A 24921-nucleotide genomic window follows, 5' to 3' on the forward strand; every position below is an offset into this window, starting at 1 on the left:
TATGTTTTGTTCCTCCAAAATTCATGCATAATGATTCATCTTAGTGGGAAGTTACAAGAAATGCTAATAGTAGAAGACTGTGGGACATAAGTGGACTGGTTTTCTTTTCTGTAAAGCATGACCCATACAAGCCATGAGTATGCAAGTTTATAAGGTCTGCATAGAGGCCTTGGTATAGCATGATGCATCTGAAGCCTCTGATGGGCCTTACCAAATGGTTTAATTGAACCCTTGCGTTAATGTGTTTGATCCTCTCTTGATTACTGTACTTTTAACCTCCAAGCTGAAAAGGCAGCTTTCTTGTCAGCTGTGAGACCATAATCTCTTCCTTGGTCCTTTCTTCTTGTAGAAGCTGGAACATTTGCTACAAGGATGCCAGGGTGCTTGTGCCTTCCTCCAGGGAGCTATTCATAAAGTGGAACATGGAAAATTACCAGAAAGAGCTGAGGTAAGCATGTCCCTCACCTGGTATCAGAGGTGGTCCTGAGTCAGAAGAGAGCAGGAGGCTGTATAGCTGCAGAAAAGCCCTAGCTTTGAATTTACAAACTGTAGTAGCAGGGTATTCTGAGTGCTGTGTGTCACTGCAGAGCTGTCAGGACAGTGGGAGTAGTAGAAGCTAATCCAAATTAAGTGATAAAGGCTCTACTGGGTGTAGAAGCTGGTTCTCTGATCCCTCAGTGTCACCCAGGAGATCTCTTCAGGTGTGCTTGTTGCTGATGGGTGCTTGCTCCAGCATTGAAGTGCATTCTTAGCAGCTCCACAGCTCTGTAGCTGGTACTAGCTTTGACATCTCTAGCGCTGAGCAGCTGCCTTAGGCTGTGCCACACCAAGTTGGCTTGAATGGCCTGGAGTAAAGTTAGGTGACAACGTAACAGTGTTCACCACGCCAAATCTGTGCTGTGGTTCCAGCTTTGCTGCCTCCAAAACAGCAGACAAGAAGAGGAGGGTACAAAGACTGAGCCTGTGTTGTTGCAATCATTATGTTCCCCCACTTTTGAGAAGCTGCCATACCCTTGATGTGGTAGGAAATTGCTGCCAGCTCTGCACTAAGGGTCCTGACAGTAAAGCAAAGGAAGATATTGTAGTGGCCTCTCTGGGCCTTCCTGCATACATGTGTATATCTGCAAACCCTTCATGTGCATCTTGTCCCACAGCTTGGAGCTGTGCAGGTCCAGGCTCTGAGAACAGCAGGAGCTAGCTGTGAGTGGAAAATGAGGCTGGAAAGCTTATTTCTATGCTCAGTAAATGGAGTATGGACAATGATAGGAATTGGGTTTCAATTTTAGCCTGGTGAGGAAGGTACAGAGAGCATAAGGAGTACTGTTTATCACTTTGGACTTGACAGGCTTGAGAGAAACAGCTGTGGCAACCATCCTCCCTCTTTCCTAGGGTGGGCCAAGGTGAGATGTGGTTTGTGTGTGTTTTGGGCTGGGCACTGGTTGTTGCCTGTAGGTTGCACTAACTGCTCATCTCACTTTTGCAATCCTTCCAGGAGGCAGCTGTGCTGCTGAGGAATTATAGGCAGTTGATGAAGAACGTTCTTGAAGATGCACGGCTGGTCAGGCTGCAGCTGGAGGGTGGAGCACTCCTGGCCAGACTGAGGAAGGAGGAGTCTTGTGTTACCCTCACCCATGACTACAGGTGAGCCCCAAGGGTGGGAGAAGAGGAGATGAAGATGAGCAAAAAGCAGGCACTGGGAGCCTCTGTGAGGTGACCCATCGTTGGTGCAGGCTAGAGAGCAGCTTCATGTAGTGAGGACTTTTGTTGAAAACAGCAAAGGTGAGAAGCGTAATGAATTTTACTCTTATCCTGACTGCTTCTTCCCAGTTCAAGAACTTGTCTGGGAGGATTCACTTAGAAGGGTAAAATTCCTTTTCCAAGCCAAATCAGACTCATCTTCTGTAGTGGGGAGAGGGCTGGATATTTTGTGCACCTCTAAAACACAAGCCTTAATTGATCATGCCAGTGATGAATGGTATTACAGCTGTGTGATTTACCAAGGCACTCCTTCTGCAAGGGGATTTCCAAGGACCTTAACTGCAAGGAGTGCTTTCTGGCTGAAGCAAGCTCTGATCTCCTCGCACATTGGTACGGTTTGCACAAATAAATATTCACTGCCCATTTGCGGAATTGGTATGAGAAGCAGGGACAGAGAGACAAGCTGTTTGAAACCCCCAGGGCATTGCACAACTCCTGTTTGTACTGTTAAAGTACCTGAAGCCTATCAGTGTGTGAAGGCCTCTGTGCTATGTGTTGTGCAAACAACAAAGTAGAAAGGCAGCCCTTGCACCCTGGAGATTCCAGAGTGTGAGATAAATGCTGGCATGTGGGTGCAGACAAGGGCGTAGCAGACGGCAGAGTGGCGTGTAATGGCTCTGTGCATCTGCAGCCTTGCTCTGGTTAAACTCTCTGTTGCCATTTCGAGCTGGGAGGTTTTAAGGGAGGGAATGGAGAGAAGATAACAAAATAACTTGAAGGGTATGTCACCCAAACAGTGGGAAAAGACCAATGTTTCTCTTTGAAAATTCAGCAAGTGGATGACAGTGCAAGTTGCTACCCATCATGGGGAGACAGGGGTCGGCATTTCGGTGCTGAGTGAGAGTGTAGTGTGAGGACAGGCTGCGTAACCGTTTTTTTTTTCCCTCCTCTCTGTGACTCCTGTCAGCAGCTCTGGCAGGCCATGCAGACACAATTTTCTTTCTGGACTGGTGAAGTACCCTTGATGCAATTTTGGGTAGAATTAGTGCACTAAAGCCTTTTCATTCTGACACGATGTGAGAAGCACAGATAATGCGGGTTGTTGTGGTATGTTTTTTTAATTTTATTTTAAGCAACACACAGCAACTTTAGAGTCTTAGGAGAATGGGGAGAATGTGCATGCTTTTTATGTTTTGTTTTGGTTTTAAGCTAAGCCTGTGTTCTTGTGCAGGGAAATGATCAACTTTGAAACCTGATCTGAGAGAGCCCCTAAGGATAATTTACTGCTTTGATTACTTTAGCAAGGGCAGGGGCAGGGGATACACACATAATTCTTTGATTGCACAGCATTTGGGCACATGCTGAGGCTGTGTAGCATGTTCTCTGTTTAATTCAGGTTATATTCATTGCCTGCCGGTATGAATGGAGAGTGTATGCTAACAGGTCAAATATGTGGCCCTCTCCAGCCTGAGGAGTGTAAATGAATAAATATAATGGGAGAAAGTTAGTCCTCTTCTAGCCTGTGGAGTAGTTGCAGAAACGAAAATCCATGCAGTATTTTAATTGAGGAAATGCTTGACTTGAGGCAGAGGACTAAAGAAGTCCACTCTTCCTTGTTCCAGGATCCTTTTAAACAGGGGGAAAAGCTCTATCACTTGGCCAGAGAGCTCTGTGTAAGGCACTGTTGGTTTTAGATCCTCCATGGCTCTGCACTTGCTCCCTCTCTCCAAACTGGTGTGCAGATATTAAAGGTTCTGAGCTCTGCTAACCCCTTAAAGGCTCCTATGGTTATGATTTCCAAAGACTTCTTTAACAGATAGGATCAAAACAAGGTAGGGACAAAATATTGTAGTTGGCCTACTAAGCTAGTGTGGAGTGGCTATTGATGTGTGTGGGTCTAATACTAGATTTTTGACTGGTGACATGTGAAAATGGCACAGGACTGGTTGTGTCTGTGCACTCACCAGGTTCTGTTGTACTGCTTTTCTGAACTTTGAATTGTAAAATCTTGATCAATGCTTAACAGTCTTTAATTCCACACCCACTCCCCCAATACTTGAAATTGATTTGTTTACAAAAGCAAGTCAAGTCGCTTTACCCTTCTGAGTCACCTTTTGGCTCTTGTGTTAGTCACGTCCCATTGTTTTAGTTTTTTCTTCTCTTTTTGTGGTGCAAAAGCCTGATCAAGCAGACAGGCCCAACTGCGGAAGACTTCTTTGTCAGAAGTTGAGCCAGCTGTGAACAGGTAACTGTCAAAATGTGCAAGAATTGCACATAGATAGAGGCAAAAATTGTAAGAGCATGAGTTTTCTGGACTCTTAGCTCCAGTTAGTTAAAATATGCCAACCTGAAGTGCAGAGCTAAAGGTAAAAAATGTGATTTTTCTTAAGAGACACAAAGAGGACAAGCCCAGCTGCACCATCACGTTAGGATTAAATAAGCAAGAGATTGACTTGCTTCTCTGCAGAGGACATGTTTTGCCAACTCTCATGGCTTGCTTTCTTGCTAGTTTGTGGCTTCACGTGGCAAAAAGAATACCAGGGGGTGGTAAGAACAGAGATGGACAAACCTGTCTGAAAACGCTTGACTGCAGGTTAGAGGTAGTATGCTAAAACAGGCAAGGAAGCAGGCTTGTGCTCTGTGCAGTCAGATGTTATCTGCCAAATACCTTTCCGGAGCACATAGCAAACAAGATTTGCTTTAGTCTTTCTTTAGTAATGAAGCTCTTCCCTTGTGGTTGGTTTTGGCATGTTTCCCTGCTCTGCCCTCCTGGAGAGCCGAGATGCCCTTTGAGTGTTTCATGACACAGAGCAGTGGGCTTTGCGAGGGTTTGCTAAGCCAGTGATACAGCTCCTTTCCTGTGGGAATTGAACTCATCCCATCAGAGATGTGGTCGTGCAAGGAGAGACACATTGTGGTACTTCTGTTTGCTTCTGCTAGATGCTTTAAGAGCCTCCAGGAATCCTTCCTGGATGGTGCCATCCTGAGAGATGCTGTAGCATCACAGCAGTGGCTTTGACCGGTAACTCTACTTGCTCTCTGTTCCCAATGTGAGCTGATCAAAAGTCTCCGTACTCCTTTCTCCACCAAGTATTGCTGTAAAAGATAGCCTTGCCCATCCAGCCACTTAACCACAAAGGGAAGGACTTCTTCAAGCAGTCTTTCTGAATCTCAGCCTTTTCCTGGCTTAGAAAGGAGGAACTCTGTTACCAGAATATGCATCTTGCAGGCAGACCATCACAAGGGGTTGGCCAAGGGGATGAGGTGTGCTTAGCTGGTCCCACACTGCTCTCCCACCTCCAGGAAGACCAGGCTGAATTTGGCCTAGAGTTGGCGTGGGTGTGGTACTGATGAGCCAGTATCTTTGTGGCACCTCTTTAAGTGCTGTAATGATAGCTTCAGCACAGGCTGGCCACCCAGAGGTGCAGGTGGACTGCAGAAGGCTACATTGTCACTTATTCGTTGGTGGTGGAGCTGGCTGGCTTTAAAACCAGCACATCTGCTCAGTGCTTCTCCAGGTCTGTTAGCTGAAAGCTTCCAGGTTATGCTGTCCCAGTCTTTCTGGGGATTGAAATGCAGAGCTGTTAGCTGAGCTGAAGTTCCTGTTGGTAAGTGTGGACAAATGCCACAGAGACATCCATCACTTTAATGCTATTAATACTTGCTTCTGCACTTTTGGACAGGAAATTTTTAATAAACACAGTCTTTTTAATAAGGTACATAGAGTTGGCTAGCAGGCTTCTAGATATCTACTGGCTTCCGAATGTCTAGTGTACTGATCAACCAACCTGTGGCTTGCAGGCAACTCACTAAGCCAGTTGTGGAAGGTGGACTAATGCATTGCTTATTTTGTGGTGGATTTTGAAGACTTCTCTAGGCTTATGATGGAAGTGTCAGAGAAGCTGCCAGAAGCCAGGCAAGCAGCACTGGGAGCTCTTACTGAAGTGAGGCAGTTGCCATAGGGCTGGGCAGCAAGACAGGGAGACTTTTAACCTGGTCTTTAGCCAGACATTTTCCACCACTGTTCTCATTATTGCTGTTCTTCCAGCATAGCCAAGAGCTGGGAACGCTTGCCTAGACAAGGTGTCCAGTGATGCCTTTCGTCCTCTAGATATGCTATGAGTCAGAAGTGGAGTAAGGAAGATATAAACATTTTATATCAATATAAAAATGCCTTTATACTAGTCGGGCCAGAATACACCTGGCACATGCCTGGCTTTACCAGCAAACTGGCATTCTCAGTGTGGCACGGGAGTGGGATTGCATCATGCTCTGCATGTTGGTGGGCAAGATAGCCACAAGACTAGATGCGAGAGCTGAAAGAAAGAGAAAAACCTCAGACGGTAAAGGAATGACCAGGTCGGGTGCTGGGCTTTGTGTAACATGGAACCAGAAAAAGCATAATCTCTTCCCCCAAGCTCCTCATCTAAAAAGAATTTGTGCTTGCAAGCTGTGAATAAGCAGCTTATAAATAGATGGAGGACTGAATTCTCCTTTTGTTTGCAGAAGGCAGTATAGTTAGTCTCTGTATTTTGAGGGTGGAGTGGCTACAGCCAAGAGCTGGTTTTGTGAGCTGGGTATTTTTAGTGTGGCTTGGTGATCTGGTTGGAAGCCCTGGGTGGGGACCCAAGCTGAGTGGAGGTAATGGGCAGTGTGGAGCAGACTTCCTGAGCAGCAGCTGCTGGGTTCCTGCTGCTGGACCTGGCTCAATTACAGCAACAAAGAGGGTGATCTTATGGCTAACAGCCTCTACAGTTCTTGTGCCTGGCTTCCACACATAGTATTGAGGCACTAGGTCTGCTTGAAGCTGTGGCCAGTTAATGATGCAGTGGGTTATAGCTGTGTGGCGTCATAGGAGCTTGTGTTTGTGGGTCTTTAGCAAGACTCCTGTTAGTAGCAACTCCTGGGATGCTCCAAGGCAGGCACATGCCACACTGCAAAGTGGTGTATGAGCTCCTTTCAGCGGAAGTAAACTTGGATAATGTACAGGCTCTCAGGGGTTCCAGGAGGGCCTTGCCAAGGGACTGCACAGGATCTGTCTGTCTGGGTTAGAGGCAGAGAGACTAAGCTGATCATCCAAAATGTGGGACAAGTTGGGGGCAAGGGTAGAGGGGACACAGGTGTCTGGTGTGTAAGTCCCAGTCTGGGGAGACTGGGATGGCTGGTATTCTTGATTTGGAAGGTAGAAGGTGTGCACCTGCAAGCTGACAGCTGCTGCCATATGCTGGTGATCATGGCCAGGCGACCTACACTGGGATATCCTTCCTGGAATTATTATTGTCTTCTACCATCCCCTTTCTGCTTTAGAGATGAGTTTGTTTCTGTCCATGCTGTGGCCAGTTTGATGGTCACTACTCTGTACCTGATTCAAAAGAGGGCAGTGCTTGCGTCCCTCTCATTGATGCTGCTTTCCTGGTTTGCTTTAACTAGTGCTTGCTCATCTTCCTGCTTCTCTGGGAGCTTTGGGAACCTCTCATGCTACCGCTTGCCATAGCGCACATTCCTGACATGGTCTGCAAGAGGCACCTACCATCCTTTGCATGTTTCTCCTGTGGACTTAATCCTAAAAACCTCATCTGTTGGTTAGGACAAGCTCTCAGTATACCTTAAAGTGAGATGAAAATACACGCTTAAATCCTGGCCTCAAAGATTGGCAGAGATGCCTCTGTGCTGTTGCTGGCGACGCAGAAGATGCTGACAAACACTAAACCTTTGGCCTGTAGCAGTGGGTGGCAGTGCTCTTCCATGGTCTTACTTGTTTGTGTCAGGTGGAGGGAGGAGCGCATGGCGACATTTCTATCCAAACATATACGGTGCTGCTTGGTATTCATTTCATTTTCGTTACAGTCTAACCTGTTCCCTCTGTTTGCGTGGTGGTTTTAGGCTGGTAAAAAGCACTTACGCTCGCATTAAACAAACCTCATTGCTCTGCACATAAAGGAGAGTGGAGCCGTTGGTGTTCTGAGTGTATGAAGTGCTGTGTGGAGCCAGTTGTGGCATTTGCAGAGAGGTAAAAGATTACAGAGTTCTGTCTAGGTAAGTTTTTGTTGTTCTTTTAGGCTTTTCATGAGATGATCCCCCTCAGCTCCCTTTCTGCTGTTTATTTTCTGCTTATGTCCTAAATCTTCCTGGATTCAGTGGGAATTTACCCAGAGGACTCTGGGTTTGCTTGTTCTTGTTTGCAATGTTTGTCATGCCAACAGGGCATTAGGTAATTAATGACACACTGTGTGTTTTATCTGTTTAAAAATATTACGGAAAAAGTTGCAAAAAGTTTCCAGTATTGGAAGTAGGCTGAACTGCCTAAAGTTCCTGGCTCACCCCAGACCATCCCACAAGCAGTTTTTTATATGGCTGAGTTGGGGTAGATGTTTCTGCGGTAGTTAATAGCACAGTCACTGCTATTGTGTGTATCATAAACACTGTGAGTGTGCAAAAGTAGTATGTATCAGGGAAATAGGTGTGTGACTTTAAACAACAGCAGGTATATATTTGAGCAGGGCATCTTGAAACTCTGGTGGTCCTAACTCCAGGAACACAGCTGTTAGACTAGTGCAGTTGACCTAGATAACAAATACAAACATAAATAGGTTAATGTGCATGGGACAAGGTTTGGAGGCAGGAGCTTTTTATGTCTGGGAGAAAACTACAGCTTGATGCTTGGTGTTCCCAGAATGGTGTTTCCACGTCCTATCTCAGGCTCCACTGCGGGGTGAGCTTTCCCCATAAGTAGGCTACTTCTTGGTCTGGGATTTCATATAATGTTTTTTTTCCAGTCTGTTTTATGGATCTTACTGGGATTTAAAATCAACCAGGGACTGAACACAAGTTTTATTGTAACTGAATGCAAGCCAGGCTGGGGAAAGAATCAAAGGTCGCAGCTTGGGACTGCTCTTGGACACTTGTTTAACTGTACGCATCAATCCCTTTGCTTTTAAAAGGACTTCAGAGTACATCTCTGTTTAAAAATATGTTTAAATGAACTGTGCTTAGAATAGAATTCTCCCAGCAATTATGGTCTGTGGTGTGTTGTATTAATTGGATGGGTTGTTCCCAGTGCATGTGCTTGTCAGGTAACCCAGTGAGGAGGGATTCAGTCAGGTTTGTGGTCTCGGCTAGATCCACTGTTCCCATCATGAATGCCAGGAATCCCACAGGCAACCCCAAACTTGGTGTTTGACCTCTGTGCCTTTCTAAGGACACTTCAGGGTTCTAAAAACTGTACCCAGTCCCTCAAATACTTTTATTAGGTAATTAAAACCACCATGACTGTTTGTGTGCTGCAGAGAATAATTACAGTTTACTTAGCAGTATCTGTGTTAGCTTCACCATGGCCAGTGTGAATTTTAACCTCAGCTGCATGTGCAGTTTTCAGCTTAAAGAGCAGGAGTGTGCATTTGAGGTTGACCTCCTTTTATGGAATCATTAGAAATATGGCTGTCATGTAGGTTGCTACCAAAATGCATTGAGAGTGGCTCTAATGCATTTCTCTTCCTGCAAAACAGCCCTCAGGCACACAGGACTTTCCCTGCAAAGCTGGAAGGATTTCTTCCTGAAGCATTGCTCAGGATGTGTAAATGATTTGTAGCCAAGGCATCAGCACAAATGATCTGGGTAATGTCCTTGGAATAAGCCATCCTTTATATCTCCTAGTTGCCAGATCCTATTCCTTTTTCTGCCAAAACCTGTAGAGACATTCACAAGGGAAGTTCAGCACCAGGAGTGGAAGACTAGATGAGATTAATGTTGTAACATCTGACTGTGTTTCTTCTAAATTACAGAATGATTGGGGATATCTGATTTTTCCAGGACAAGTTAGCCGCAATATACTTGCCTAAAAAACATCAAATATACTAATGAAAGGCAGTGTGTGTCATGTTCCTTCCATCCACAAATTTTTGCCATTTTAAAATTGACCCAGGTTAGTCAGAGGATGAGCTCTGGTTTTAGCCTTCACTTTAGCTGTTCCTCTTGCAGTTAGCTAGAGCAGTTTTTCAAGGGGCAGACAGTAAGTTGCAGAATAGTAATGGTTCTGCTGCTTCCCTCCCTGTGCTCTTCTGTTTACATCTTGCTGGCATCAGCAGGTATGGCTTATGCAGCACGTGCTTTTGCAAGCCTGCTGGATGCCTCTTCTGTGGCCATTTATTTTCAAAAACAAATCAGGTATTTTGCTTTGAAATCTAAAGTGTAACTCTCCAAGGCTAGCTTTTTTTGAAGGATGGATTCAGACAGAAATGGTCTTTCTAAATTATAGGTTTAAAATTACCCCACCATTATACAACTGCTTGGCACTTCTCCAGAAAACTGAAGACATTTGGAACCTTTTCCACTGAAAGGATAATTGCCCAATGAAAATAGGATTTGGGGAAACATAAACTGACATCAAGCTACTCCTTTTTGCTATAAATTATATTGACTCTGCACTATTGCAAAATTACTTTGAATGATTTGACTGTGGAAGAATGTAGTGAAAGACTCTTATTACCACACTCACGTGTGCAGGGAAATTTCAATGCATCCAAACAAATCTAAGCTTAGATGAGACTTTCCACTGACTTCAAACAACTCTCTGCTTTTCTTTGTCAGAGTTGCACAGGCCTCTATTAAAATATCTTTAAGGACCTTAACAACCAGGTGTTTCCTTTTGTATGGCAGGATGGAAGTAACTTTTTCTTCTTCAACCAAATTTACAATATTTGCTTTGTTTACTCCAGGCTGTCTTGAAAGCAATGAAGGACAGGAATGAAAACCTTCTGAGTCTGACTCTGAAAAAGAAATAGGTGTTTATGCAAGGTATCATTTTCCCATGAAAATACCTGTTGCAGGATATCATTGAGTTTACTAGTATACTAGAAATGATTTAGGAAGAAGTTTTTAAGATATGAATCAGCAAATGGGTGGGCGTGTGTAGATAGGTAAACATGTATGGAGACCTGGGATAACACACATAATGCCCAATGTATACTTTCTGTGAGCATTGGAAGTGCCCAAGTGAATCGAAAAAACAAACTTTCCCATGGACTGAGAGTGATTTCTTTGTTTGGCTCAGTTTGCCTACCTACTTTATACTTAAGGGTGGAAAGGGTTATATTTTCCTCTGTGTAAATAAGTAAAAGATGGATGTTAGTCAGAGAGCCTGTCAGGCTGGTAAAAGTGAACTGTCAGGAGCTGACAACATATGAATGGAGTTACCTTGGAGATGCAACGAAGACCAACAACTAGATGTTGAGGTTTTAATGAATGCCTGCCAAGCGAGGCAGAACGTGTGAAAACAGCATGGCTGGGCCTTGAAACAAAGGACTGAGGTGCTGGGATGCTGGAGGAACTTGGTGGAGAAGGAGGAGGGGGGATGGTGTAAGGCCACACCTGAAGTCTGTCTGGGACTCTGAGCCTGGAGGAGCTGTTTGGAAACTTTTTTTTTTTTTTTTTTTTTTTTTTTTTCCCCCCCCCTGGGTGGCTTGTGTGCAGTCACTCAGCAAACCATTGGCAGGACCAGGGGAAGGGGCAGCCTTGGGGTGTCAGGTAATTGTGATACTTGTATAATTGTATCAATAGCCTGCTACAAGCATTCACAGAAAACAAAATTACTTAAATGACAAGAGTAGGGGATTTTAGATAATGATATATACCTAAACAACCCAACTTAGAGATAAAAACAAAAGCTAATTTCCAGCCCTCTTACCTGAAATGAATTCTCTGTCCAGTCCCTGCTTATAGTATAAACTCCCAAATGCATCCTAGACTGACTCTAGCTAAGTGTCCTGGTTTCAGCTGGGATAGAGTTAATTGTCTTCCTAGTAGCTGGTACTATGTTTTGAGTTCAGTATGCAAAGAATGTTGATAACACTGATGTTTTCAGTTGTTGCTAAGTAGTGTTTAGACTAAAGTCAGGGATTTTTCAGCTTCTCATGCCCAGCCAGCAAGAAAGCTGGAGGGGCACAAGAAGTTGGCACAGGACACAGCCAGGGCAGCTGACCCAAACTGGCCAACAGGGTATTCCATACCGCGTGATGCCACATCTAGTGTACAAACTGGGGGGAATGGGGGTGGGGGATCGTGGCTTAAGGACTAGCTGGGTGTCGATCGGCAGGTTGTGAGTAATAGCACTGCACATCATTTGTACATTCCAATCCTTTTATTATTGCTGTTGTCATTTTATTAGTGTTGTTGTTATTATTATTAGTTTCCTCTTTTTTGTTCTATTAAACCGTTCTTATCTCAACCCATGAGTTTTACTTCTTTTCCCAACTTTCTCCCCCATCCCACTGGGTGAGGGGGGAGTGAGTGAGCAGCTGCGTGGTGCTTAGTTGCTGGCTGGGGTTAAACCACAACACAAAGTTTGAGATGCCTGTGGATCAGTAAAGCAAAGGTTTTTCCATGTGTGTTTTCAGTAACAGGTGTCACTTTTAGTACCATTGAATCAGCTGAGATAGAGGGAATATGACTGATTATGTGTAGATGTGTGTAGCTGTCACATTTTTTGCCAGGACATGGATTGCATTGGATGCCTCAGAGGGCTGAGTGCTCACTTCAAAACTGGAGGCCCTAGCTTGGTTCTTCCCTACCACTTTCTGCAAATGCAAGGAAGGCTTGGTCTCACTGAGATCTTCAGAGTCTGGCGCTCTATTTTTCTAGTATTGCCAATAATCTGGGATAATTCCTTCTCTGGAAGGAATATGTGTGGGGCCAGAAGAGCAGTGTTTGGGGTGAATATTTTTTCAGTCTTTCAGCGCAGCAGCAAGCAGTTTGCCCGAGCCTCTTTTCTTCTGAATTAGGCTCCTCGGGGCTTGGTGTGTGGGCCAGAAGTAGTATTTTATTGCTGGATTTTTGACCCTCACTTTCCCTGGCGTGGTTTGTTAGTCATAAGGCCAATACTGATCTCAAGTGTGCTTCAAGAGACTGGTCTTGTCTGTGATGGCAAGGCGAATTTATCTCTTCACACAGTGAGCTTGCAATTTCTGTTTATAAAAAAAAATACTTAACACATGTTTGTTTTGTAATCGCTACCTATCCCTCTACCTTGAGGGTGATTTTTCCCATAGTTGCATTGTTGTCTTCAGGAAAGCCTATGTTTTGTGACTCTGGGAAATGTGCTGTCTGCTGTGTGGGAATCTGTAGTATTTAGAGCCTTGCAGCCCAGGTTGTGACTGACTCCTGTCAAGGAAAACTGCTCAAATTTGAGATAACTGGAGTCCTGTTTCCTCCATCAGGTATGGAAAGCAGTGGGACTCTCTGGTTCCCTTCCCCTATGTTGGACCCCACTCTGTGCTAGGTCAGACAGTGCAAAAGCTGGAACTCTTGTTTCCAGTTGCTATGCCATAAGGTTACCATCTTGTGATATCTTGTTAAGTGTCAAAACCATGCATGCTTTCTTTCTCATGGGCTTGGGTGGACATAAGGACTCCCATTATGGAAAGGTAGAGCAGGTCAATCTAGCTTGTTGATGAGTGCCATCAAAGAAGTAGCATCAACACCAAAGTGATTTCCATGGAAGCTCAGAGAAAGGTTGGAAAAATATTTTGCCTTGCAAGAGGATAATTGCAAATGTTTACATATAACAGCCTGTAATGTCTGAAGTTACAGGTGCTTGCTTGTCTGTACCTGTGGGAGGAAGAGCATTTGGTGTATTGGTGTGCTTTCCTGAGTGGATGAGAGCATTCATGCCAGCAGGGACTTCAGGCCTGTGGGAGTAAGACCGAAGGGTGTCTGCCTGTCTGGCCATCAGTATTGTATTGTGCTGGAGCCTTATTACAGAAACTAGGACCTCACAGATAACGCTCTGCTGCACAAAACCTAATGACATTAATGTTGTTGCTGAATATCACTTCCAGTGATCTTCCAAACTGTTTCTCATTAGCTGTCCTAGCTGTGTCACTGCTGCTGATGGGAACTGGCCTTCACAACCTGCTTTGTGAACATACTTTCCAGAGCTCAGCTTGAACAGTGGTTATGGCTCTGCTGCTGTGAGTCTCCTGGGTTGGATCTGGGTCCATCCCCAGGAAAGGATTACAAAACAGAAGGCTCATATCATCGCTGTTTGTTTATGGTGGTTTCGGGAAATGCGGGAGCAGTGTTACAGCTTAGATCTTTCCATTGAAGCTTGAGATTCTCTGTAGAGAACCTGTCTGCTCTGCACTGCAGTAGCACTGATCTTAGTCCAGAAACAATTCAGGGTTTTTTTGGCTGCACTTTGAAGAAATTCATTCAGTCTAATGGCATTTTGAAGAGGAAAAACAAAAGCATCTGAGAGCCTGGGGTTTGAGAAGTTGGCTGTTGCACATGGGGTGGAATTCTGAATGGAAAAATCCTGTGGATTTCTGCTATGCAGAGCTAGTTGTCCAGACCTGTTGCACTACCCTCATGTCAGTTAAGTACTATCTAAAAACTACAGGATGGTTACCACTAAATGCTCCTATTCAGTTGCATTTCATAGGTTCAAGATTGCCTGTAACCCAAGAAAGAAAGAAATGTGTACGCTGAATTGTTTGTATTAATTTCCATGAGCAAAGCTTTCAGAGTTTTATTAGCTACCTGTTTCACAAGTGCTTTCGATAATTTTAATAATATGATAAAAAAGCCATGCTCTCGTAAGCCAGAAGGTTGTAAGACAATTGCAAAATGAAAGCTGGTTTAGGGTGAGTACAGGAGGTGGTCAGGCAGCTGAACGTGCCGGTGTAGAGCGCAGCTGAAGGAGGCTGTAGTATTTTGTTGTAGGTGTCCATTGAATCCATACTTGTAAAAGGAGGGGAAATCTAAAAGCAGAAGGAATATGAGAAGTTTAGGGACACAAAGAAAGAATATTCTTGAATGCTATCCTGGATCCTGGCTATAATTAACGTGAACCTGTGCTGGAGCTGTGCTGCACGCATCTGAAAGGAGGTTGCTAACATTAGTCATTGTGCCAGCATTAAAGGGTGTGTTCAGTCCTTGGCTCCAGCATCCAAGGGCACTGGGCTCCACTTTGAATCTCTCTGTCCCTGCCTGTGCACTGAGGAGGTTAACTTCAATTGTGGCCAGGCTGGCCAGGAGAGTGCTGCATGATGTTGCCAGTTGGGCTTTGGTCAGCACAGCTGCCTGTGGAAGGCGGGGAGCTCTGTCTTTGTAAAATCAAATTCCTCTTGGCTCTGGGGTGCTGCATGCTTTGCATTTTTGTTTGGCTGGCAGAAATTCCTGAGAGTGAGTGGGGCATCAGGTGCTTTACATTGGTGTTGTCATTTAGGAGTGATTTTCTTTCTAGTGATTGCTTATTTACTTATTTAAATTAAATTCAAATGGTGGGTTTAGATGCTGAGACTGCCTGAGCCTTTGTTTTCTGAAAGCCCATTAACACAATAATCTGCATTTATGAAAAGCTGAGTATCCTGTCTGAAAGTGTGACAAGTACAGTAAATTTTGCAAGGAGCCTGGCTGGGAGGAGATGCTCTTGTCCCTCTTGCCAGGTTGTCTGCATGGGGATCAGAGTGGTGAATCATGGGAATGTGCAGGGAGCAGCATTATTCTCTTTCTATTCTCCATATGGAGATGGCCATTGTGGGTCCCACAGGGAGGGTGACTGAAGCGCTGCTGTTAGCCAGGTCAGGTCGTGTTTGCATGAAGTGCTGCGGAAAGGACCTAATGCAAAACTCTTGACCCGACTTGTGTCCCCTTCCAGAGACGCACTTGATGCTGCCAGCGTGCTTTATAATCGAGTTGATGAGGGTGTTCACCGACTGGTGATGCTGTCAAACAGACGCATCCAGGAGCTGGAGCTGGTGATGGAGTTTGAAAAAGTGGAAGAGTGTTTTAAGGAGGTAAGGCCTGTCTGTTGGTTCCAGTGACTGCCTGCTGCCACCCTGTGACTGTGTGTCCCGCAGCAGGTACTGGGCCTGTTGATCTCTTGTGTGAAGGTGTAGAATGATGCCGGTAGACTCTTAAAAAGAACAACTGAACATAAGAATTTATGATAGATTTCCCCCTCTCCACCCCCACATGTGCTGAGGGCCAAGCCATTGTTTTTCCTGCTATCTCCTGATGCTAGGTAAAAGTATTCTGGCTGCTCTCTAGGTGTGGATCAGTCAAACCCTATAAACATCTGTGATGTTTTTACATACTTAAAGGCCACAGTGTAATGGCCTATTGGTAAGCAGCACACTTGGAAGTGGGGTGTCTTTTCACATTGGTCAGGAAGAGTGTTCAGGAGCCATCCTTCATGGTTCACCTTGAGAAGCAGCAAAGCAATGGCAATAAGCTGATGAAGAGTCTGTGTGTCCCCTCTAGGCTGTACATCCTGTAGGGTTCGCCTACATCCTGCTGCTGAATGACCCATGCATTGCGTACCCCACACTAGCAGCCCATCCCTGCTGTGCACTCTGTTTAGTGCTCTGTTTAGTGCTCAGGTCCCTGCTATCTGATAAGCCCCAGGCACACTCCTTCCCCTCTGGGTGCAGCCCCAGGCATGCTCCTTTTGCCTCTGCAGCCCTATATACAGTCTCCAGGCAGGGGAACAGCCTCTTGTCCTTAGCCCAAGAGCTGTGCTCAACCCCCCCCACCCCTGCACTTCTGTGGGAGCTTGAACTTTCCTTCATGTGGTGCTCATTGAAACTCTTTACAGCCATGGGATAACTGAAGCAAACAGGCACTGGCTTTCAGAAGGACCTTTGAAACCTGTAGGTGTGTAGGTAGAGAACCTTAAAATGTTGTAAAGTAGCTCAGGCTGTCTGAGCGTCCTACGAGATCTCATCAGTTCTTTCAGTGTTGCAGATCCCAGATTTCAGTGTTGCAGATCCTTAATCCTGAGTTCAACCTCGAGATTATGGAGTTGCATAGTCTTCCTTGCTGTAATTTGTCAACAATGAGAAGTTTTATGTATCACTTATTACCCTGTGTGTGTGAAGGCTTGTGCACTGTTTGGACCTCACCTTAGGAACCTGCATTCTTAAAGATCAGTACTAGGACCAGTTTTACCATTGCCCTTCTAGGATTCTGGGCCTGTCTCCTCTAGAGACAACTGGATTTGCAAAGGAGGCTGTAGCCTACCTGTTGCTTTCACAGGGTGAGGTGGATCCAAGAGTTTTAATGACTTCCCATTTGGAGGTAGACACTCGGGCGCCATGCACTATGTGTTCAGGACAAGAAGTGTGATGCAAGAACCTAGTAAAGACTCCCTTAAACACACAGGTTCCTAATACCAAACAGAAATGAAAAAAGGCACAAAGGCAGGCTCTGCAACCTGTCCCTGCTTTAAGCTGAACTTTTTTGATTGAATTGAGCAAAACTGACTGCTCCCGGATGGCTTTGCTTGCAGATCATCAATGGTGGCAGCAGCTGCTCCTGCATTTAAGCCTGCCTAGAAGCTCTAGACAGCAGCAGTGTGCCCCTCTGCAGTATGGGTCACAACCTGGGAACCCACCCCCATCTCCTCCTCTTGCTGATGGGCTTGTTCCATGAGCACAGGCCACCTCTCAGTCCACAAGACTAGGAGTTTGCCCTTGACTGTGGGATTGAGTTGGGATATGGATTTAGATGATACAGGAAAACAGGATGCATGGGCATTATAAAACAGTTAGTCTGTCCCTTCCCCAGGTGTAGCTATGCCTGAAGCATTGCAGACAAGTTTGCTAGCCTGTTTTTAAAACCCACTGTTGATGGAGATGCTGTGTTACCCTGTCTGGCCTCCTGTGTTTTCTTTGCTTTTAGGACACTCTTGTTAGTCTTCTACCTGTGTTTGTGGATATAGGTTTATAACTGTGGCAGTGGCTAGGCTCCATCGAGGAACCTGCAGTTACTGCACAGCTTTGTGGCAAGCTGCCTTCAGGAAGCCGGTAGCTGAGAGTCCCAGAGAACCGTGAAACATTGCAGATGGGGAGAATCCATCAGTACATTCACACTGATGTAGTTCACGTCCTGCTAGTCAGAAGAGGGAAGTGATGTAGGAAGTTTGGCAGCAGGGAGATCTTATCACGCTTTGGGGTAACACTAATAGGAATATCAGGCCAGCCTGCAGGTTGTAGAGCTCGCATTAGACCGTGGCTCACCTGAAACAGAGCCCAAGCAGCTACTCGCCCTGTTTATGCCTAAGGCAAGTGAGTAATAGCAGAGCTTTGCAATTATTCAGTAACCTGAAGTGGAAAAACTTCTAGCAGGAGGCTCAGACTGAAATGCCAAGATGGCGGGAGAAGTGTACATGCACATTCTTTCCAGTAATGAAATGACCAGCATTGTGAGAGCAGTTCCTTGCTCTTTCCACATAAAGGCCTACCTTGGTGAGTAGCACAGGGTGACTAATAGTGGGGCTTTTCCCTTTTCTCCTAGGTCAGCAGTTGGATCGAGAATGTTGGCAGAAAACGGCTAAAGGAAACGATCAACCTGGATGATTCTTTGGAGATGCTGCTTCAAGCACAAAAACAGTTCAGGGAGTTTGATCTTGTGGCCAGTGTAAGTGTTGTCTGATCGGGAAAAATATATTCTCCGGAGTCTGAGCTGGTAGCATGTGTGCCTTGTATGTGCTCAGCTAAACCCATGATGCTAAGATGGCATTGATAGAGGGTTCATCACCAAGATGTGTGTCATTCCTTCACGCTACTTAGCTTCCCTGCTCTCCTCATGTAGACAAAGATGCCAGCTCAGCACCTTAGTAGATGGTATTTGCCAGTCTTGAGGAAAATAACTACTGTGATGGAAGATGGATTTCTTTGTTACTCCCTTGATGTGCTTGTAACACTGCCTTTTTTTTTTTTTTTTTTTTTATCCTAATTGACCTGTGGCCTTGCTGTGTAGGCCTTTACAAGCTGCTGTGTGGCTAACGTAAATCATAAAAGAGGTCAGGGCTCCAGAATTCTACTGTAAACAAGTACACCCCTGCTCATGTGATTTGAATGTTAAAATACAGTCTAATTAGCCCTAGCTGTTAATGACCTTGAAGACTATCTACTGTCAGGTCTCCTCATACACAATCCTGTTTTGCTTTCAGGAATATTGCAAAAGAGGGCAGGAAGCACTAAAGAAGATGGATCGATGGGAAGACTTTTCCTCTGTGGATGTACATTCTTACAGGGTAAAGCTGCAGACCTACAAAGATCAACTGGAGGAGTTCTGCACTGAACTGGATGAAAACAGGCACCGAATCTGTGAGACGGTCAGGCTGTATGAATTCTTTGACAAGGTAAGACAAGGCATCTGCTGCACAGAGGAGTGTGTAAAAAGCCTGCTCAGACTCAGTCCAGAGCTTGGTTGTTTATTAAAGGTGTGAAATGTAGTGTGTGCACTAACAGGGAGCTGGATCTACGACCTGCAAAAGCCCCTGCACGCTTACATGTCTGCAGTTACTTTTTCAAGTCAGTATGTGGCAGAAGGGATGGGTGTATATTCAAGAAAATGTCTACATCTGTTAAGAATAGAGGTCTTGTGCTGTCTGAGCTGTAGCTTTTAGGCCCTTCTCATGGCTGCAGTGGACAGAAGGATCATGGCAGTACTGGCTCTGATGACAAGGGCTAAGAGATTGGCTGCTTCTGTCCAGTCTTGGCCACCATGCCAGGGTAGGCTGCTTGCATTTTGTTCATACTGTATCATTACATGCTGGTAAAGTCAGCCTGTTGACCCATGACGAGTAGCACCCTGCTATTCAGCCTTAAATATAGCCAGCTCTTCTTTTGTGGAGGCCTGTGTGAGGAAATGGAGCACCAGAATGGGGTGCTGTGAAGTGTGGCTGAGGGAACAAGGGGACTGGGTTGGCCCAGGCACCTGGGAAGCAGGAGGAGAGGTTGCATGTAGTGAATGCAGAGCGCCTGGCCTTCTCACTTGTTTGGTTTAATGCAAATGCACCTATTCAGCAGACCTGCAGTTGGATTTGGTGTCCTTTGATTTCCAAAGCTGCAGATGAATAAACAGTAGGATTTTCTAAGTGCATTTTAAAATACAGCTTTGGCAAGCACAGAAGGCCAGGGAGTCTGTGCTCCATTTATTCCACACTTGTACAAACATTGGGTATTGAAGTTCTCAAATTCCAGAAAGAATAGACACTAAAAGTTAAGCTGCACCAGATGTAGGTGCCACTTAGTTGCTGGCTCTGAGCTGCCTTGGCAGCCAAAAGTGCTCAGAGGAGGGGGGGGAGGAGATTCAGCTAAACATGAAAATATTGAGAAGCATCCTGTGCGAGGGAGGAAAGTGGAGAAGGCAGCCCAGAACATTGCTGTCAGTACATGTGAGGACTGAGTTTGTTTGGTGGTGCTCTACAGGTCCGCTCTAGCTCATGCGTGCAGTTTGCTGTGCAGGTGGGGGATGCTCTTGCTATGGGGATGTGTCATTTTTTTTTTTTTTTTGCCCAAGGGAGAGAAAAGTGCCTCATGTGCCATAGGAAAATGGCAAGAACCTGTGCTCTGCTCACTCACTGAGCACAGACATTCAGGGGCTGCTCTAGTCCCTGAACACCACTTGCCATCATGGGGGATCCTGGGAAGAATCCTGGTAAAGATGGCTTTTGTCATGTTTCTTCTGATAAACTGAGGCACACCTTGCTTGGCAATTCTGTGGCCAAGCCAAATATTGGTCCTGTATGAACCCACCCAGCCAAAGTTGGAAATCTCTGGAACACAGATGTGGTCTGTAGCACCTGATGGCTTCTCCATTCTCTGTTCAGGTAGAGTAGTAGCTCTTGGGCTGCCAGGGTAGTCAGATATGACTCAACAGCAGTGAATGTTCTTCCACAGCTTCAAAGCCTTTCAAAACCCAGGCCATTCCCAGGGACATGAATGTTACACAGACCCCAAAGGTGGACCGTTTCTTTTCTTAGGGTGTCACAGCGCTGCTCATAGAGCTTCTTTTTGGTGGATGACAACTGGGGGATGCAGTCCTTGGTAGCAGCATCCCTTTTGGTCATGCCTTCCATGCTGCACAGCCCCAGTGAAAACTGAATTATAGTGGCACAGTGTTTGCACACTACTTTGTTGTGGAAGAGAGGTATCTTGCTTAGTGAGGGAGGAGGATTTTGATCTCACTGGTTTCAGTAGAACTATAAACAATGCTGGTGGTGTAAATATTAACACGTGTGTATTGTGAACCACTGGCAAACCGAAACCAGGGGTGTGGAGGGGGATACATTCTGAAGCTGTAGGATGTGTGCAGAAATCGCTGCGCAGCATAAAAGTTCTTTCAGTGCTGATTATTTTGATTTCAATCTCCAGAATGCTTTCTGCCTTCCCAAAGCAAAGTCAGTGGTGTGGTCTGGGAGGTGGGGGGGAAAGGAAGATTTTATCTAAACTGATGTCACTCTCTTCTGATGCTGAGCTGCTTTGGCCTTCCTGAAGTGATCTTGTCAGTGCCTGCCTAACCCTTTTCTCTCTTCCCTAATATCTGAGGGGATATCAACAGCAGGAGTCTGCACTAAGCAATGTCCTTGATTTTCCTTCTTGTAAAGAGCCTGCAGCATGCCAGACCCCAGGATTTGGGGAAGAAGCCCGAGGACGCATAAGCAATGTATGCTGTGGTAATGAGCTGGCAAGCTCGGATCTCTCCAAACATCTCAACATGTGCCAAGGGAATGGAGCGCCCATCATGGGGATCATGGTATTCATCTCTTGTGTATCTTGCTGCCTGCTAGGAATGGGAAGCTCCGTTCTGCTGGCCCTTATGCATGTGGTGGGCAAGTGTTTCACAGGGTGCTGCCTGTAGCTGCTGGACAGGCCATGGGACAGGACAGCACAACCCCATATAGTCCATCAAGATGCTGTACTGTTTTTCGCTGCTTGGCAGTTCCTGATGGCCTGTCAGAGCTCCCTGCGATGAGGCAGGCTGAGCTGGGCCAGACCACATGGAGCTTGCACATGGGCTGGCAGGGTTCCCTCCCCAAAGCCATGACTAGTGCCAAGCTGGATGTTTCCGTTTGTCCCCACTTCCTTTGTGGCATGAACTCTTTGTGCTTGACAAGGCCTGGATGATGGTTGGGCTGAGGCAGGAGGAGCAGTGAGGGAAGCTGCCTTCCCCATCTTTGACTGCGGGCAGAGGATTGTTTTTCAGTACCACAAACTCAGCACGGGCATACTCAGGGACCTGACATCTTCCTGTGGCTTCAAGCCTGGTCTGGCCACTGTCCCTTGTTTACTCAGTTCCAAGATTCTGTTGGGATCTGACACCACACAGTACTTTGGGGAAGAACTGGGAAGCTGAGCAAGCAAGGGTGTGTATGTTGTACTGAAAGCACTGATGTCTGCTTTGTTCTGGGGTGCCTGCAAGGGCGGACCCCAGTACCCTTCTCTTCCACTGCCTATCCTGGCTTCACAGTAACACTGCCATAGGCACACCATCATTACCAGGAGGAGCTAGAGCAAGTCTCCCTCTCCTTGTTTACCTTGTTAGCTTTCACATTTTTTCCTTTCTCAAGCTTGCTTTGGGTGAAATTATTTCCCAGGTCACTCCTATATCCTAGCTCTCTGCATATGCTTGACTTTACTGTAAGCAAAGTGCCCAGCTGCCTGGACTGCAGGCTTGAAATGGCCCATGTGAGAGCTGTGTGCCCTGTCAGGACCACAGCTACCTAACTCGCAGTGGCGTGTCTAATGAGTCAGAGCTCACAGCACCGGTCTCTGCCAGCCCTGGGAAGACAACCAGCCCTAGGATGACAACCAGTCCTGCAGAAGGTCGGTAGTGAAGGTGCACTTGCTGGCAAAAGTCACTCTGTTGGAAGAAAGCGCTGATCCAACCGGAAAGGGCAGAGTCCCATCACACCGGCTCAGCACCTGCATACCCTGCAGCTGTGCGGTGGTGTGGTGCCCAGAGCCTCACAGCTGAACTGCCTGTATCATTACAGGAGGGCCTGAGGCAGGTCCAGGGGCTTTTTCCTGCTTGTCAGGATGTTGTGTAAGATGCTGCCTCTTTTGGTGGTCAGGGGAAGTACTGACATGGCCTGGGAGCCTCTTGCAGCTTGGGGCCTTGCCTTTGCTTTCCGAGGGAAGCCATTTGGAGGCCCAGTGCTCAGGATTTTTGGGGTGAGGATTGTCAAGAAATAGTAGCTTTTCCCTTGTTGGGATTTCTTGGGGCTCTGCTCCATGAGCTGTTCCATCAGTGGTATTCTCTGGCTTGTCACCCTTGGATCCCTTCTCTCAAAGGACCCCTGGCTGTCATTCTGTGCTGATTCAGATTCCTCGGTAGTGATCTCCAGTCATCCCTGGTTTCTTTGTGCTGTGTGCAAGGAGCTGTTGCTTCTGAGCTCCGCTTGGAGCAGGCAGAGTGTTGCCCAACCCCTCTCCATCTCTGGCATCTCTCGCCGAGTGGGTTACCTGTGTTCACGTGTGGATCTGCCCCCACTGCGGCTCTCCTCCACTCCCCTCCTCCTCTCCCTCTCCTCCTCATCCACTTTGTTCTTCGTGGCTTAGAAAACAAAGCCTTTGGCAAGTGAAGGAGGTGCCTGCCCTTCCTGGGGGAGGGCCAGCTGGCCTGCATTTGATTATGGCAGCGCCTCCTCATCCCTCCCCATTGTCCTTGCTGCTGTAGGAATGCCAGCCTTTTTGCGCTCCATCCCGTGAACAAGTGTTGCTGTCTCTGGGGCCCAAAGAGGGGCTGGGGCCCTTCTTCCTATCCGTCCAGGCCTGGCTGGCAGGAGAGCCTCTCTGCACATCTCCATGCACCTTCCCTCTGAGTCGCATACACCCCATCCTGACTCCGGCAGCAGACAGACACAGCAAACCCTCTTGTAAGTACCAAGTGTCCGGCGTCCCAGCTGACGTGTGAGTTGTATTGAGATTGTTTGGAAACAATGTAAGAGAAGGCTTTTCACTCTGTTGCTTGTGTGTGTCTGTATGCATCCAGCATGAATCAGAGTGCTTTGTGTGCGTCTTTTGTGTGCTCAGACAGAGCCCTGTGAGCTGTGTGCATCTTTGCATGGTCCCTCCGAATGCCAGGGTTGTGCTGTCCATAATACAGCAGTGCCTGTCCCTCTTTCTCTTTATTAGAGGTTATTGCATGATCATTTCAGTAGGCATAATTTAACTGCACCTAGGAGTTGTTGCTGGGATTGTGCTCCTCCAGACTAGCTGGATGTATGCACAGGGCAGGTGGTACCCTTTGATCTGCCCAGACTTCTGTTAAAGGTTGTGGACAGCATGAAAGGGGACTTCTCGACTGCTTCAGGGTTTGCTGGGCTTCTGTCTTCTGCGTGACTGAGACCTGCTGGCACAGTGTTCCCAGCTTTGAGAGATGGATCTGATCTTCGATGTGACAGCAGAAATCCAGAGCATGATAAATTAGCTGACTTCTGTAGATGTCATTACTTCTCACTTCTCCCCAAAAGGCTCAGAACAGTGACCTGTTGATACCTCGTTTTCTGCTGTGCTTCGTTTCTGATTATGTACCGGCTATAATGTTGCAGATGATGGTTTTGAGGAGGAAAAAAAAACCCTCAAGTCCCCTTCAGGCAATAAATTATTGATATTTCTTTTTGCTTAGCCTTTGATGAGGAAAGAAGGGTTGTGAATGCTGGTCTGTGGGAAGTTGGAAAGGATCCTGGTGGCTGCAACCTAAAAGTGTGATTTTTCTGTCACTGGCTGTTTGGCACAGTTTGAGAGTTAATTTGACTGAAAGGGCTTTATGATTCCCTGCTCTGGGAATGTGCTTGGAGAAGTGGAGAATAGAACTTAGCACCAAGGTCAAAGAAAGAGGCATTTGATGTGTCCTTACTGTATCGTACTTACTATGAACAGAGACGCAGGTCACCATGCCACGATGCTTGTCACTTGCTAGCTGTCCTGTGTAGGTCAAGAACATGGCTTTGCCCCCCAGCACCTCTGAGCAACTGAAGTGTTTGCTGTGGCTTATAATAAAGTCTTTGGGAGAGGTTTAACATGTGCTATTCTCTCTCTGCCTCTGTGCAGAGATTGGCTTTACTTTTCTGGGGATGGGCTGTACAATATTCTCAAATAACAGCTTTCATCTGATTACTGGTGCAGGTTCTCAAGACGATGAAGGAAGTTCTGAGTAGCACAATAGAGAGGAATATATACTGTGCCTTCTTGATGCTGAGAAACTGTTTTAGGGGAAGCCACTGTTGTCTGGCTTCAGCATTGTCTGACAGCAGCTGTCTCATCTCTGCCTCTTCTCTCTCCTTCCTCAGTTATGCTTGTAAAGTCATGCCCCTAGACAGACATCTAGTCTGATTTGCTCTCCCGTTTCATGGGTGTCCTTTTTCATGCACAGCCTGAAGCAGTTGGGGGAATGAGCCTTGAGGCTGGAAAATTGATCCTCTGGCAGAGTTCATGT

General features: G+C 46.2%; 1 protein-coding gene across 6 annotated transcripts in view; it reads left to right on the forward strand.

Annotated features, from left to right (window-relative positions):
* The window catches only part of PLEKHG4 (pleckstrin homology and RhoGEF domain containing G4), a 91917-nt gene that overhangs the window by 45656 nt on the left and 21340 nt on the right, over positions 1–24921 (forward strand). For all 6 annotated transcript variants that reach the window (XM_049806007.1, XM_049806011.1, XM_049806013.1 and 3 more), the window contains exons 9-13: positions 350–448; positions 1493–1641; positions 15350–15488; positions 17989–18111; positions 18647–18838. In XM_049806007.1, coding sequence (XP_049661964.1) covers positions 350–448; positions 1493–1641; positions 15350–15488; positions 17989–18111; positions 18647–18838 — 702 coding nt within the window. The remainder of the gene's footprint in view (positions 1–349; positions 449–1492; positions 1642–15349; positions 15489–17988; positions 18112–18646; positions 18839–24921) is intronic.

This window comes from Accipiter gentilis, chromosome 7 (genome assembly GCF_929443795.1).
Source record: "Accipiter gentilis chromosome 7, bAccGen1.1, whole genome shotgun sequence".
In the NCBI taxonomy this organism is placed as follows: domain Eukaryota; kingdom Metazoa; phylum Chordata; class Aves; order Accipitriformes; family Accipitridae; genus Astur; species Astur gentilis.